Source organism: Phyllobates terribilis, unplaced genomic scaffold (genome assembly GCF_046119375.1).
Source record: "Phyllobates terribilis strain yellow unplaced genomic scaffold, ASM4611937v1 Scaffold_4__5_contigs__length_816908805, whole genome shotgun sequence".
Lineage (NCBI taxonomy): Eukaryota > Metazoa > Chordata > Amphibia > Anura > Dendrobatidae > Phyllobates > Phyllobates terribilis.
The window spans coordinates 718,467,451-718,484,505 of record NW_027362764.1 but is presented as its reverse complement, the minus strand read 5'-3'; the positions used below and the strand labels follow the sequence as shown (position 1 = coordinate 718,484,505).

Sequence of the window (17,055 nt, the reverse complement as noted above, 5' to 3'; positions counted from 1 at the left end):
TAAAAAAAAACTGTCCAACATCCGGTATAAATGATAATGAAATGTAACGATGGTCTTACCTGGCAGTGTCTTTGATCCTGGTTTTACAACGAGACCCCGAGCTCTTATAATCTCCACTTCTAACTGTCCCTTCTTGTCCACCATCCCAACCTGGATGTCACCTACGGAGAAAACAAGAATGACCAACCATGTACACAGCCTCGCAGATGTATCTGCATTCATTTACTGCACCCAAAGAGATCTGCTGAATGACCCTGTTCACATCTCATACCAAGTGGTTTCAGGAAGGTGTTCAAGTCACCTCTCAACCAGTCAAAATCATGACCAGGCTTCACGTGGTAAAGTTTGCCTATTTCTTACTCATGTTAGAAGTGTCCAGTCCAAGGGTATCGACTATTGTCATCTCTACCGATTCTTCAAAACACTTCACTTAAGGGGTTATTTAGATGACGTAATCATCAATTTGATGAAACTGTTGGATTGAAAGCATGGCACTGCAGTTTGAATGGAGAGGTTGGGGTCCACAACTGGGACCACACAAACCCGGAGAACAGGAAATGGAACGGCGGTTAAGCATCAACCGCATTGAGCATGGAACCAAACACCATGTACAATGAATGGAGCGGTGATGGGCGTGATCGGCTATCACTCCATTTAAATGAGGCACTGCAGAGTGGGGGTCTCTGCGATGAGACCCTCAGTGATACCCTCAGTGATCAGCGAGTTATCACTTATCCTGTGAAAAGGTGATAACTTGGTTCAATCACTTTAAGATGCCTGATTTTCCTTTCCGGAGACATCATCTGTCAGTGGAGAATCGGGAGCCCTTCAAGCACATTAGATGGTCATCTGGTTCTTCCAAAGTCAAGGGGTCCCATCTACTTTTTGCTCTACTGTGTATGGCCAGCTTAACGCAAATGATAAGTGCTATGAATTGTTGGATACCCCTCTCCAGTTTTATACCTCAAGGTCATGCAAAAGGAATAATCCACATGGAGCTTATGGATTGTCTTGCTTTGCTCCCGCTATCTGTAATTGTCTGCAGCGCTCATGTCACATCGAGGGCACTGCAGGCAATAAACGAGCTCAGCAGCTCTTCCCCGATTTACGGCACAAGCCACTGAGCTCAGATTTTGGCTGCAGCCCTGTCGACGTGATGTCAGCGCTGAAGATAAAAACACACATCGAGAGCAGAGGCGGAGACCCGGGAAGGGTGAGTAAAGCTCAGTTTGTCTTTTAACACCATTTAACCTTTGCCTAGTTAGCTCTGCAACATACAGTAAGTACAACGATAGGCTCTAGAGATTAGGACACAATGTACATGATACCATCACTGTGAATGTGGGGATTCCAGTGTAACAATCTCTGGGACTTTCTTCATGAATTCTGAAAATATAGAAATGACGTACCCATAGAAGGAGTAGCTAAGGTCTGTCGTCCAACTAATTGTGCAGGACCAAGCCCATCGAGGAAGTCACTGAACTGACTGTCAGACCCCAACCGGACTCCGGGAAATATTAGGCTGTAAGAATGACAGAGATAATGGTTATCATACATGTAACCGAGCCGAGATGATCAAATGCAGTGGTGCCGAAAGTATCATTTGTCCGTCCAGAACAAAATTTTGTAAGCTACTGAAGGCTATTTTAGGATTTTGTTTCCAAGCGTCTTTTATCCCAGAGATCTTTGGATGTATAGGAGTAAATAGGGGGGGTGTCTGGGCCATAATGCAAAATTGGTAATAAACTCTTCTGAGCCATATATTATACTATCACCTTCTTTCTGACACTTACTTCCCCTCGGAGCTGTAACTGTTCATACTCCCATCATTAGACTCCCGACTCGCTTGTCTAGTCATCCAGTTCCTCATCTCCACTGCCAGACCCGTTTCCGTACTTCTCTGGATTGTACTTTTCAACTTCTTGCCTCCAACTTCTGTCAAAAAGACAAAAAAAAGATTAAAGCCTTCATCCTAGAACCTCATCACCTTATCTATGAAAAGCTCTAAAAAAGTGAAAGCAGTATTGTTACTGATTGTTATGGCAAACCAGGTTCATTTCTTTAGCCCTTATAGTTTTTTTTTAAATAATATAGGTTTTCCATTTTAGACAATCCCTAATGGTTAAAAGTGTCAATTCTTGGGACCCTCAGCTGTAATTTGTGGGGAAATCTGACAGTAGGGCCTCATTCACGTGTCAGTATTTCACATGCGAGTGTTATCGGTATTATTTCATGGGTAGCACTCGTACCTCTGACAATCTAGGTTGTTCACATGTCTGATTTTTTCTCGGACCAAGTGGTTCATGCAAAATGGCGTTAAAATGTCCGATATTGATCCAAATGTTGGATCAAAAATCGGCAATACAATTATACAGGTCGGTGAAAAATCTGACACCGTTCGGATGCCATCTGTTTCTCATACGTCAAAAAAGCTGACATATGAATGAGGCATAAGTGTTCAATTTCCCTGCAGCGCCTCCACGGGGAAAATTAAGTACTACATATTACTCATTTAAAGGGGTTGTACACTACTATGACAACCCTTCTTGAGCTAAATGTTTGGCCCTGATAAAATAGAAAAGCTTATATTCCCCTCCCATGCCATTTCCGTTCCAGTGGGGACGGCACTTGCGGTCCTGGGCCTCCCGTACGGTTGTTGTGACACATGAGCTCGACGCCAAATCAGCGCTGGCGTCACTGTCCCCGCCTTCTGTCGAATTGAACATGGAGAGGAAGTCCGGGCTGTGGCTGAAATCTCACTTCCTCTTCATGTTCAATTTGTCCGAAAGCTGATTGGGCGCTGGGCTCACGTGTCACAACAACCGCACGGTAGTCCCGGGACCGCGAGCGCCGACACTGCGGGAACAGAGCCAGCACGGGAGGTGAGTATAAGCTTTTTTATTTTATCGTGGCCAAGCGTGGGGTATGACAAAGAGTTGTCCATTTACATATTTTTTTTTTAGAAAAGATGGTTGATAACTAAAACAATGACATTTTTTTTCAATCTCCATTTAAAGGGAATATATCATCAGCAATTGACCTATTGTTTAAATCATATTTTATCTTATAACTTTTTTTTATTGATCATAGTTTTTATTATTATTTTCCAGAACACTATCTACATTATTATACATAAAAAAAGAGAAATCTTGCAATTTTCTAACTGGCCTCAAAGACTAATACTAAACTCACAACTCCTGTTCTGTACAGAAAACTTTTCAGCAGTCTCCCTATCATCACAGACAGGATTACAATTAAAACTAACACCTCTGGATATAGTAGAGATAACATAGCAGCCGTCATCCAGACGAAGCGATGTTACAGCTCACCTTCTCCCCATCCCTTCATAGTAACCTATGCTCAGATTAGAGCATGCCCAGTTTATCCTCAAATAGGGTCTGAGTCAGTCTATTGCTGCTAAAATGGGAAGTAGGAGTCTAATATTAAGCCTCTGACCAGCATATGAATTATAATATATGTATATATATATATATATATATATATATATATATATATATATATATACATATACATATACACAGCGGGTGAAATAAGTATTCAACACGTCACCAAGTTTCTAAGTAAATATATTTCTAAAGTTGCCATTGACATGAAATTCTCTGGCCATGCTTCGCAACCTTATGGTTGTAGATATTCACTTTAAGAAATCACAAAACTTTCACAGATTACATATACAATATGATCTATAATTACTGATGATCCTGTTTATTTTTGAGAATTGAGGATCCTAGTACAACGGACCCAGTGTTCTGCAATCTGTAGATTCCAAGTTGTTGTGAAACGACGACTGCGAATTACGACATGTGGCATAGGAGACACTTGTGTTATGATATCTGCCAGGACAGCTTATGGTTTGATTTATTCCGGTTCCTTCATTAAAATTGTAATAGGTGTAATGGAATATTTCCCCATTTAGAAGTACTGGAGATGTCTGACTGCTGTACGCCAACTCCTCCGAGGATATGATTAAACTCACTTTTAATCTTGCAATAAAGTTTTCATCCTGATGGAAGACATTAATGTCATATTCTCCTGTGCTGGAACCGTCAGATGCATAGAAGGGAGCACTAGTGCTATATACTATATACATGGCAGGCTGTTTTATGAAGCCTGTTAAAGGGGATGCCTAACTTCAAATGCAAAAAGGCACATAGCCAATAGCTTGGTTTACAAAAGCTGATTTTTTTAATAGTTAGAAATTGCAAAGATTTGGATTAAAAATAACCATAAAATGCAGCACAAATGTACATCCTGATGTGTGATCATAGGGTGGATCCATCTGTAAGTACAGCGGAGAGCTTTCTGGTTTGTGCATATTTCAAAACAACAGAGTTATATACAATGGTGCAACTAGGAGCTTGGGGGCCCCAATGGAGGCAACCCCTGCGCCTGGTTATATCTCCAATATATACCTCACATGATCTGCTTGTTGTGTGTGAAAAGAAACATTATTAACACCCAAATACTGAAGACCTGTAAAGCCGTAATATCTTCCGACTGAGACGTGGATACAGGTGAATCTCGAAATTCCTCTATGAGCTAAATAGTCTGGACTCCAGACTTTTACATTATGGTAGAGTGATTTGTAGCCATTAGTGATGAACACGCTCGCTACTCGATCTAGTATAGGGGTGCGCGGGTACTCATCAAGTATCGAGGGTGCTGGAGCGCCATGCTTGAGTCCCCGCCCCACTTGTTTTGTGGCTGCAATAAACATGCGGGGATTACCTGCCAGACATGGGCAATTCCCATCATGTCTAACAGCTGCGAAACATGACGGGGCGGGGACTCAAGCATGGCGCTCGAGCACTCGCGATACTCAATGTGTACCCAAGCACCCCATGCTAAATCGAGTGGCGAGTACGCTCGCTCATCGCTAGAAGCCATCTATTAGGACTGGAAAGAGATTTCCGCTTTTTCATTTAGGTCAAAGAAGATTACATTGGACACACTAAAAAAAATCTACACGCAATGGGAGCAAAACTAGGAAATATTCCATTTATTGATGTCAAGCAAAGATCTTCAAAATGGTGAGGAATGGCTGTAGTAATAAAGTGGTACAACTAGGATTTCAGTGTCATAGTGACATGTTAGTAGTTTTCAGCAGGGATCAGTGAGGGTTGTGGTCCTGAGACAAGGGGGGTCTCGGCTGAAACATTGGGGCAGAAGTGATCAATTGCCTCTATGGCGACCATTGGCCATGGAAGAGTCAGGGTTAGCAATGTGTGGACTCTCTATATAAATTTTTTGGTGAGCCCATAGAGAACTGCAACATATTGGAACGGATTCAAGTGATGAAGAAAATACAGAACTGAACCTAGAAGACACATAGTGACAGCACGCGGCACACGCTCCGGCACGTCAGACGAATCGCTCGAATAACGCATAGTTACAGAACAACAAGAACATGGCCCCCGTGTCATTCAGAAAATACTGCAATCTATTTCAATGATGCTAACGGCTCGAAAAGTTCAAGGGGGAAAGGGCTGAAGAACAGAAGATGGAGTATATGTAACATCACATTATTCTCAGTAGTAAGAAAATAACTCCACGACCTTTTACACTGAAATCTCTGCTATTACATTTATCCCTTTATATCAAGTGCGCATAAAACAAGCAAGAAAATAAAACCTCCCTAGCAAATGCACGTTCCCAGATTGTCCTCTGCTATGAAGCTAGTAATGAGGATGTTTGATGATCCATCCACCAGACTATAGACCTCTCCACGACCCCCACTAGGAGCCACTTTGTCTGATCAACTCCGGTTCTGGTGGTTTGGAGACGTTCTTGGGAGTTCTGCCTTCTCCCTGCCTCGACCACTCCGGAGCTGCAGCAAAAACCTGATTTTTACTAGGATGGCGAGTGATTTTGAAAGGGATTTTTTTCTTATAACACTTTCCTTTTAAACATTATGGCGAGCACATATAAAACAGATTTCTAAAATGTGCAAATAGAATGATGAATTGGCGCAAAAGCAGCAAATGGGCCCGAATCATCATTGTATTTGCCTGTTTTTCATTTGCACCTTATTTTTCTTTAACTTTCTGCCTTTTTTTAAGGTGTATTTTATAATGTGTCCACCTGTTTTTATTTTTTTTTTATGTTCACCAATATGGGCTTGAGATTTCCAGAGGTTTTTTTGGGTAATTCATCAATTGCGACTTTTTGATATGTCTCTAAATACTGACGCAAATGTACTCCAGTCCCTTCCTGGGTTGATTTTATGTACGGCTGACAGTTTTTTATTCGTTTTCTCTTTTAATTCTGAGACATTTTACCGGAGACTGAGACTTTTTGACCTAAAAGTGACGCAAAAGGGGTTAAAGAAAAGTTAAAGAGAATTATTTATTTTGCAGACAATTCAAGAACCACATCGGTCACTTTGATTCATTTGTTGCTAAAGACATCAACTAATACTAACAAAAAATAAAGAAAAATTACTTAAACCCCCCCAGATATGGTGAATAAGGTTATGAATCTATGCATCGCAAATAATGTCTTGTAAGTGGCAAAAAAAGATGAAAAAATACAGAATGCAACCTGCACTGTAGAAAATGTGTTATTATCTTTGCATGTTTAGATTTTAGGTGAAAATATGCAAATTAAATTACATTTTTAACCTGATAATAAAAGTTACAATATATTATGAACATTTGTCACAAGTCATCATTAAAAATGTATTTTGGTTAATTTTCCGAACCACATGTATGAACCACAGGGCCGAGCATAAGTTCTGTGATGATAGAAATCAGTGGTGCGCAGGAGCGTAATTATAGGGGGTGCAGAGACTGTAGTCTCACCCAGGCCCTGAAGATAGGGGGGCCCAAAAGGTCCCAGTGGCCCATATGAGAAGACCAATACTATTAAAGACCTGTGATAGTTGGGGACCCTGCTGGAAATTTTGCATTGTGGTCCATGAGCTTCAAGTTCCACCACTGGTGGTCTTCAACCTGTGGTTCTCCAGCTGTGAGAAAAAGAACCCCTTGGGCTAATAGGGCATGCTGGGAGTTGTAGTTTCTCAACAGTAACACAGGGGCAGACATACCATTGGGGCAACCGGAGTAGCCGCACAGGAGCTCAGGAGGAAAGGGGGCCCCTAACACGTCCAAGGCAGGTGGGATTGTGCATCCTGATGAGCTAAGGGACTATATGTTGTTCTTGCAAAGGGGCACACATCTGTCTGTGTCCGTCAGGGCAACAGCTGTCTGAAAGAAATAATGATGGCGAGTCTGTCTCAGGGTACGCTAGGAGTTGTAGTTTCTCATAATCTGGAAAGCCACAGGTTGCAGAATACGGATATAAATTAATGAAGATTATTTAGGGGTAAATCCACCCCAAAAGGGTTGTGTGAGCCTAAAAATCCATGACATATTCCTGGCAAGAAGTGAAATGTTTACATCCTATTTTACCGTTGTGCGCAGCATGACAGTGTGCTGGACTATACTTCTTTTATGCTAACTAATGAAAGAAACCTTATATAATTCACTGGGAGAGGCTAATCTCGTGTCCGGCGGGCCATCCTTTGATCATTCTGTATCGATTGATAAAAATCTTGAATTGTCTTCCATGGTTACTGCACTGCAGCAGAAGCCGAACATTGACCCCATTATAAAGGGGGTGCAGAATAATAGCCACAAAATGACCAGAAACATGATGTATATAGCTATCTGATACGGCACTCACAGATATGACATCCCTAGGGGAAATACAGCCATGTAAAATATGTGACAACGCCCAGGAACGTCATATTGTCATGGATCCAAATTACATTTACCAGAAAAATCATGGCAGGATGATGAATGTGCGACTTGTATTGTTATCACGTATCTACAGTACTGCAGCACTTTTTGTATTTGGTTCCTAGTGTGTTATTAATAGAAAAATATATATATATAATTATTACTATTAAAATAACATCATATTTAATATACATATCAATATATTACAATATAAAAATATATAAAACATAAATATAAATGTAGTGGATAAAAAATATATAAATATAGTGGATAAATCTATAAATATAAAGGATAAAAAATATATAAAAAATAGCAGATAAAAAAATATATAAAAATAGTGGATAAATCTATAAATATAAAGGATAAAAAATATATAAAAAATAGCGGATAAAAAATATATAAATATAGTGGATAAAAAAAATATATCTAAAAAAATTGGGAATAAAAAATATATAAATATAGTGGATAAATATATAAATATAGTGGATAAATATATAAATATAGTGGATAAAAAATATATAAATATGGTGGATAAATATATAAATATGGTGGATAAATATATAAATATAGTGAATAAAGAAATATTTAAATATTGTGGATAAATATATACATATATTGGATAAAAAAATATATAAATACAGTATAGTGGATAAAAAATATATATAAATTTATTGGACAACTGATGGGCCATGTCTCCATAGTACAGAATGCCAAAGAAGAAGGTGCTGGCGAAATTGCAGAAATGGTCTTGTGAGGTCGGCAGATTTACATAGCTTTTCATACAAAGTTCTAGTCAAAAAACATTGCTCCCAGTACGGAGCATAAGGAGACAGTTGGGCTAGATGCCATGTTGCACCTCTCCTCATACATTTGATAGAATATGCAGTCTAAGATTGTCTATTTTGGAAGCATAAAAAGGATTTTGTTGATGTTTTATGATTATTGCTCTGTGATCGGATGCTGGTTTCCACTATAAGCAGGTGATGGTATTAGCGTATTGTACGGCATGCAAGAGATCTGTATGACTTGCAGTAATTATGTGCCCCCTGATCACTGCCATGTATGGCCCCCGATTCTCTCTAATGATCTTCAGGCTGTTCTGTCAGAAATAGAGATCTACCTACAACTCGCTCAGTAATAACCTGCTGCCCGGAGAATTCACATCTGGGTAACTAATATTCATTTCCCTCCACCACCTCCACAATACCAGCCATCAATAGGAGAACCATTTCATCCCAAAATAGTGGTAAAAGCAAAAATCTCAAATTCCTCAAGATACAAAGCAACGGAAGAGTGAAATGTCAGGAGGCATCCAGATATCTGTAATGTAATGTGGTAAGAAGATGGCAGCCAGCGGCCACTACCCTCAATAGCTCCAATAATCACTGACCTGTGGTTCATGTATGCTGGATACTGTATATATATATATGATAGCAGTGTTATATTTGTTTACAAAGGGTGAAAAATTAGTGAAAAATAAAAATCTGCAGTGTGATGAGGTTTTCTCAGTGCTAATATTAACGTCCCACTGCTCGGTTTCCTACTATGAATGATAAATGTAATTATAGATTTTATAGATAGATATGAGATAGATAGAAAGAAAGACAGATAGTGAAAGATAGATATGGGATACATAATACATAGATAGATGATCAATAGATATGAGATAGAGAGATAGAGAGATAGATGATAAATATAGATAGATAAATGATAGATAGATATGTTATCAGATAGATAGATAGATATGTTATCAGATAAATGATAGATATAGATAGATATGTTATCAGATAGATAAATAGATAGATAGATATAGATAGATGATAGATAGATAGATATGTTATCAGATAAATGATAGATATAGATAGATATGTTATCAGATAGATAAATAGATAGATAGATATAGATAGATGATAGATATGTTATCAGATAAATGATATATATAGATAGATGATAGATATGTTATCAGATAGATTGATGGATATAGAGAGATAGATATGTTTCAGATAGATAGATAGATAAATATATAGATAAATAAATTGAAATAGATAGATTGATTTTCATCTGTTTAGCAATATATTTCTATCTATAATCATCGCTTAATACAAGTCAATCCCTGTCACTTTTTTCAGATCTCCACACTTATTCCACTCTCTGGGCAGTTGTGTGACAATCAGTATAACTGTCCTATAACCCCTCACAGGTTGTAGTCACTTCTGCATTATGATTTTTTATTCTATCACAGGTGCAGAAACACAGATTTCTTATCTATCGGATCCATCTCATGACGGACACTGACATCGCCCAGCTGACCCCTCTGACTAAGGTGATGACTTTTAGCACTTTCTATAAAATTCTTAATGGAAGCTCCAGCTTAGATGTGAATGAGAGCCTAGATTGTTACCCAGCTTTTCTCAGGTCCTGCAGGTCAGACCTATCTGCAGTGATATGAGGGCTCTGCAGATTTGCCTTTTTCTTTCCACCTGTGCCATCAGATACTTGGCTCATGTCTCACCCATGTCTTGGCACACAAGATACAGCTTGCCCCATTACAGATGGTGATGCAGTAAGACCCAGCACTGGCTACAAGTGATGACTAAGGAGCCGTCCATCATCACACTGCTTGATGTTGGCACAGACTTGTCTCAGCAGTTGTACAGTAACACCTGATTATCGGAGCAGTCACCAGTGCAGGGGGTCTGTAGTGCCCCCTCCATGCTTGGCCAGTGCCACCTCAATGTATAGACTGCCCCGTCTTAGGATGCTCACCCTCATCCTCCTCCAGAGAGTTCATACAGGGGAAGTATCCAGCCAGAGCCTCGAAGGAGGCGGACAGACTGCTGCGGCTCTGGGAGCGCTGGATGCGGTCAGCCGCCGCCGCCGATCTCTCCCGCTGCTGCTGCCGCTGCTCCCTGCCCATCTTGGACGATCCTCTGTACAATATCCGCGGCGTCTTGGCTGATGAATGAGCTGCACGTCCAATGAGAACCAAATCCCTCCAGTACTTGCAAGAACCCGGTGCCAACAATCAGCTGCCACCCGTCCAGCATCCGCTGTGTCCTGGGCATTCACTATCGTCCAGATCCACAGGTGCTGATGTGGCAGGATGGATGCGATCGTGCAGTATAGGCAGCACTCGTGCAGGAGATCTCTGGCTGGGATCACACACTGGATCTTGCACAGCTTTCCTCCCTGTGACACACGTGTATCCTCGGCTGCAGGCAGTGGGTCTGGCACTGAGCGCACAGCTCCTGTCTCTTCTCCTCCCTCCTGGCACCAATGAGCGCACAGCACAGGAGATGTACCAGCCTGCTGCCCTCCTCGCTCAGCCCCCTGCAGGAGATGTACCAGCCTGCTGCCCTCCTCACTCAGCCCTCTGCAGGCAGGAGATGTACCAGCCTGCTGCCCTCCTCACTCAGCCCCCTGCAGGAGATGTACCAGCCTGCTGCCCTCCTCACTCAGCCCCCTGCAGGAGATGTACCAGCCTGCTGCCCTCCTCACTCAGCCCCCTGCAGGAGATGTACAAGCCTGCTGCCCTCCTCACTCAGCCCCCTGCAGGAGATGTACCAGCCTGCTGCCCTCCTCACTCAGTCCCCTGCAGGAGATGTACCAGCCTGCTGCCCTCCTCGCTCAGCCCCCTGCAGGAGATGTACCAGCCTGCTGCCCTCCTCACTCAGTCCTCTGCAGGAGATGTACAAGCCTGCTGCCCTCCTCACTCAGCCCCCTGCAGGAGATGTACCAGCCTGCTGCCCTCCTCACTCAGCCCCCTGCAGGAGATGTACAAGCCTGCTGCCCTCCTCACTCAGCCCCCTGCAGGAGATGTACCAGCCTGCTGCCCTCCTCACTCAGTCCCCTGCAGGAGATGTACCAGCCTGCTGCCCTCCTCGCTCAGCCCCCTGCAGGAGATGTACAAGCCTGCTGCCCTCCTCACTCAGCCCCCTGCAGGAGATGTACCAGCCTGCTGCCCTCCTCACTCAGCCCCCTGCAGGAGATGTACCAGCCTGCTGCCCTCCTCACTCAGCCCCCTGCAGGAGATGTACCAGCCTGCTGCCCTCCTCACTCAGCTCCCTGCAGGAGATGTACCAGCCTGCTGCCCTCCTCACTCAGCCCCCTGCAGGAGATGTACAAGCCTGCTGCCCTCCTCACTCAGCCCCCTGCAGGAGATGTACCAGCCTGCTGCCCTCCTCACTCAGCCCCCTGCAGGAGATGTACCAGCCTGCTGCCCTCCTCACTCAGCCCCCTGCAGGAGATGTACAAGCCTGCTGCCCTCCTCACTCAGCCCCCTGCAGGAGATGTACCAGCCTGCTGCCCTCCTCACTCAGCCCCCTGCAGGAGATGTACCAGCCTGCTGCCCTCCTCGCTCAGCCCCCTGCAGGAGATGTACAAGCCTGCTGCCCTCCTCACTCAGCCCCCTGCAGGAGATGTACCAGCCTGCTGCCCTCCTCACTCAGTCCCCTGCAGGAGATGTACAAGCCTGCTGCCCTCCTCACTCAGCCCCCTGCAGGAGATGTACAAGCCTGCTGCCCCCCTCACTCAGCCCCCTGCAGGAGATGTGCCAGCCTTCTGCCCTCCTCACTCAGCCCCCTCTCCTCATGATCTCTGGCAGCATGTCTCCCTGTGCCTGAAAAATAAAGAGGCTGCTCCTCTCCAGTTACCAGAAGTCTTGCTGACACAGGGGAGAGACAGGGACTACAGGTACATTGGGTCATGGTGATGATGATGAGGATGGGGCAGCACAAACAGCAGCAGGTGAACAGCACTCAGGCTCATGTTTGCTCCATCCACTCCACAGGCTGACAGGGACAGTAAACACCACAGACATGCTCCATTGGCTTTTACAAGGCATGGCTGCCAGATGGCAGCACATTTACTAGCATCCTGGACAGATGCAAGAGGTTCTGCAGGGATGCGTCAATATGGATGGGGCATGGGCGGACATATCATTGGTGCAACCTGTGCAGATTGAGAGGACCCATTTCTACCTTCAAATCAGGTGCAATTTTGCATTTTTAGGAGCTCTTGTGCTGCAAAGGGCCCATATATTGTTTTTGAACAGGGGCCCTTTTTTGTCTGTGTCCGCCAGTGGGATGGGGGAAATATTGATCATGAACATGGAAGTAGAGAAATATACATGTTCATATAGATAAGCATAGCCTAAAAAGCTATTCCATAAAGGGGTTCTCCACTTCATCTGGATTTTAACAAACGGGATTTTGGACATTATTTGGTGGCACTAATTAATATTTAATTATTACAGGTTCTCCTCATGCAATTAGCATTAAATCCTTTCTCACAGCTCTCCTGTCCTCAAAATGGCTGCTGATGGAAGAACATGTGACCAGACCTGTCTATCAACCTTCTCCACAACAGGCCAGGTGATTGGCTGCAGCAGTCATGTGTTGTAGATGGGATATCATCCATGTAAAAAAAAACTGTAGGAAGCAACAGGGTGGCAGCGGACAGTCCTTTTAACTGCGAATGTCATGGCCTGGTGTACATTGGGACCACCAGGAGAAATTATATAGCCCAAGAATATGGGTGCAGGGAAAGGGAGGACAGACCTATGCCCTAGCCCAAGAATATGGTCGCAGGGAAAGGGAGGACAGACTTATGCCCTAGCCCAAGAATATGGGTGCAGGGAAAGGGAGGACACACCTATGCCCTAGCCCAAGAATATGGTCGCAGGGAAAGGGAGGACAGACTTATGCCCTAGCCCAAGAATATGGTTGCAGGGAAAGGGAGGACAGACTTATGCCCTAGCCCAAGAATATGGTCGCAGGGAAAGGGAGGACAGACTTATGCCCTAGCCCAAGAATATGGGCGCAGGAAAAAGAAGGACAGACTTATGCCCTTGCCCAAGCCACATCAATGTGTTTTTTCCAGATATTTTAGACTGATTCATCAAATGTGACTTTTTGAAAAGTTGCAAAAGTTGATACAAATGTAATCCAGCCCCCTCACCCACACATGGAATGATTTTCTGTACAGCAGTTATTTTCTTTTCGCAATTTTTGTGCCATTTTGAAAAACGTGCAACCTTTTGCCACTAAGTAGTTGCAAAGTGGGCCAAAGAAAAAAAAGAGCATTTTTGATTTTGCGCAAAATTAATGAAGCATGTGAAAGAATTTGGCACAAAACAGTAACAAAAAGCACAAGACAAAGAAGAGAAGTGACTTAAACACAAATGATGAATTGGGGGCCTGTGTTTTTATAAAAAAAGATTAAAGGGAACATATCACGAAATTTATGCTGTTTCACGATTGTAGCCAGATATGTTGGCGACTGAGAGAAAACAAAGTCTGAAAAGCCGACCAGGGACCTGACAAGTGCCCTTCCCACCCCACACTCCAAGAAATCTGTCAATCAACTGGAGCCGTGCAGGTAGAAGACAATCGAGGGTCGCTGCCCTACTCAGCTCTCTCCCTGTGGTCCCCCAGACAGCTTTTTTTTTCTGAAACGTTGCGGCATTTAAGTGACAGATGTACCTCGCAGCAATCAGGCAGCGAGGCACGGACCATGCTGCCTCTAGTGACAGGCTCCCTTTAAAAGTAGAAATATCAATGTAAATAAAGTATTAAAAAAATACTCCCATAATGTCAAAAAGAAAAAAAAAAAAACACGTTTTAAAAACAAATTAATTTTATTTAGGCTAAGTTTACACAAGCGTATGGTTACTACATTGTGTATGTACAGTACATAATATTAATATGATGGGTGAGATATATACACCTGCCCTGATGCATCATCTGGGGTTTGTTTGTTTGTTTTGCCTTTTTTTTGAGTCACAGACTTTCTGTACTCATGTTGTACTTGGATGAACATCCCTATTGTAACCAGGTCCAAGATCTCTTCTCAACACACACTTTTTGACACAATCTTCAGATCGAAACTACTTTATTTTCTAAAGAAAGCTGTTATGGATCATTTTTTGGGGGGTGGGGAGCAAGGTTGGAAATGCCCTTTTTTCTACCTACCTTTTTTTTAAGTCAGACTGTGAAGCGCTATGTAGATAATTCGATCTAATGTGTTCCTAGAATACGAGAACAGTGAGAGTAGGAAGAAAATGAGCCTGTTCTTATGACTTCCTTCAGGAAGATGAGAACATGCCGGGGCCATGCACAAAGCATCTGTTACTGTGCAGCATCCAATTCAACACAGTAATGAGCTGCCTCCGACTAGGATGAATGATACTTCTGCATGGTGCTCACACATCATCATTTCCACCCCATTAGAAGGAGGTTCTATTCATTTTAACAGACTTTTCTTAAAGGCGTTAATTTCTGGTTTAGAAAACTCTTTTTTTAAATACCTTATTAGTGGATTCTGACTTAATAGAGAGGGGACCCCACTACAGACCTCCAATCTATTAGCCAAAGTTGGAGAGAGGAACCAGCATGTCTGTACATTACACAGGCAACTAACTGATTTCGTAAAACTTTTATTATTGATTACCATTATACAGAAAAGTAACTAGAACGTGCCGGGCCCCTATACCAAATTATAGCCCCCCAATAATCAGATCCCAGACCAGACTCCAAGACACCACAACCCTTGTCACTCTCCAAAAGGAGAAACATTACCCGTTAGGCCCCAGTCCAGAGCCTCTCACCTAGCCAAATCAGTTCTCAAGCCCCAGTCCAGAGCCTCTTACCTAGCCAAATCAGATCTCATACTTTGCACTGACGAGGGGCAACACCCCGAAACACTGTCTGCAAATTGAGATTCTGGTTTGGCTTTTATCCTAAGTCATATGGCAAGGTTCGTTAAAGAGTCGATATTGACTTTTAGGATTGCTGTTTCCAATAAGTGGCACTAGACTTCTAGTCATCTTCCTCTCTGAAGCGACAATTTGCATATTTAATTTCCCAGAGGAGCATTCATGACTTAGAAGTCTCCTCACATTGGCATGCCAGGCTTGGCTTGTCACTTTCCACAAGGAGAAACGTTACCATTTAAACCCCGACATCACACTCCAAAATTAGTTCACACCCCAGAACAAACCCATAACTTAACTCAGACTTCTAAATTAATCAGACATCTAAGTCAGAGCCCAAATCAAACCTTAGGCCAGACCCTGATCCTAAAATAAATGAGACCTCCATACAAGACCCAAAATTAGATTCCAGGTACGACCCCAAAATTTATTCAAACTCTCGACTATACCCGTAAATTAATTCTGACTGCAACAGTGTGAATGGCGCTGGCCAACTGCTCCTTTCAATAACTAAGCCAGCCCCCTTTTCTGACTATGCATCAGAAGTGACAGACAAGGGGGCTGGCTTAGCTACTGAAATTAGCAACCAGACGGTCAGTTCAGTCAGTACTACTGTCACATATCAACATAATACTGTCACATAACAAAACAAAAAAACAATGTCCTATGTAATGACATGTGACCGTAAGCATAGAAGCAAGGACCCAGGACTGGATCGGGTCTGGGAGGATAAAGAAGCAGAAGTTAAAAAAACAACTATATTTACTTAGAAAGATATGTTTTACTATTGACACTGATTTAGTGAAAACTACTCATTAAGGTCCCCGAGATTGTTATAGCTTGAACTCTGAATGGCAATTAACCTTTTCATGTTATTTTTCAGGTACATTGTACATGGCTGTTCATCCACCTGTAATGCTACTGTGGGCAATGATTGGTGTAATCACCTTACACAGATCCTGAGAATCATCCGCTGACACCCCCATGTCCGGTACCTAGCACTTTATTTGCATCCCGGCTAATGATTGACTACATTTGGCTTTGGCGCTGGTCGGTGCCCTTTTGTCACAGCAACATGAGATTATAAATCTAGATATAGAGAAACATACGGCTAAAGGTTCACATTTATACAGTGCATTCCCCTAGATACACAGTACAGACCAAAAGTTTGGACACACCTTATTTAAAGATTTTTCTGTATTTTCATGACTATGAAAATTGTACATTCACACTGAAGGCATCAAAACTATGAATTAACATATGTGGAATTATATACTTAACAAAAAAGTGTGAAACAACTGAAAATATGTCTTATATTCTAGGTTCTTCAAAGTAGCCACCTTTTGCTTTGATGACTGCTTTGCACACTCTTGGCATTCTCTTGATGAGCTTCAAGAGGTAGTCACCGGAAATGGTTTTCACTTCACATGTGTGCCCTGTCAGGTTTAATAAGTGGGATTTCTTGCCTTATAAATGGGGTTGGGACCATCAGTTGTGTTCCAACCACCGTGTCTTTGTGCAACGCAGAAAAGGTGAACGGATGGACTCTACATGCCTGGTTCCCACCGTGAAGCATGGAGGAGG

General features: G+C 42.7%; 1 protein-coding gene across 50 annotated transcripts in view; it reads right to left on the bottom strand.

Moving 5' to 3' along the window:
- Positions 1-17,055, bottom strand: part of RIMS2 (regulating synaptic membrane exocytosis 2) — a 659,880-nt gene that overhangs the window by 7,720 nt on the left and 635,105 nt on the right. For 49 of the 50 annotated variants that reach the window (XM_073679706.1, XM_073679709.1, XM_073679704.1 and 46 more), the window contains 3 exons: positions 1,794-1,935; positions 1,410-1,522; positions 60-161 (listed from right to left, as the gene is read on the bottom strand). In XM_073679706.1, the coding sequence (XP_073535807.1) occupies positions 60-161; positions 1,410-1,522; positions 1,794-1,935 (357 nt within the window). Of the gene's footprint in view, positions 1-59; positions 162-1,409; positions 1,523-1,793; positions 1,936-10,526; positions 11,064-17,055 lie in introns of those variants that run through there. The other variant, XM_073679754.1, reaches the window with a different exon arrangement.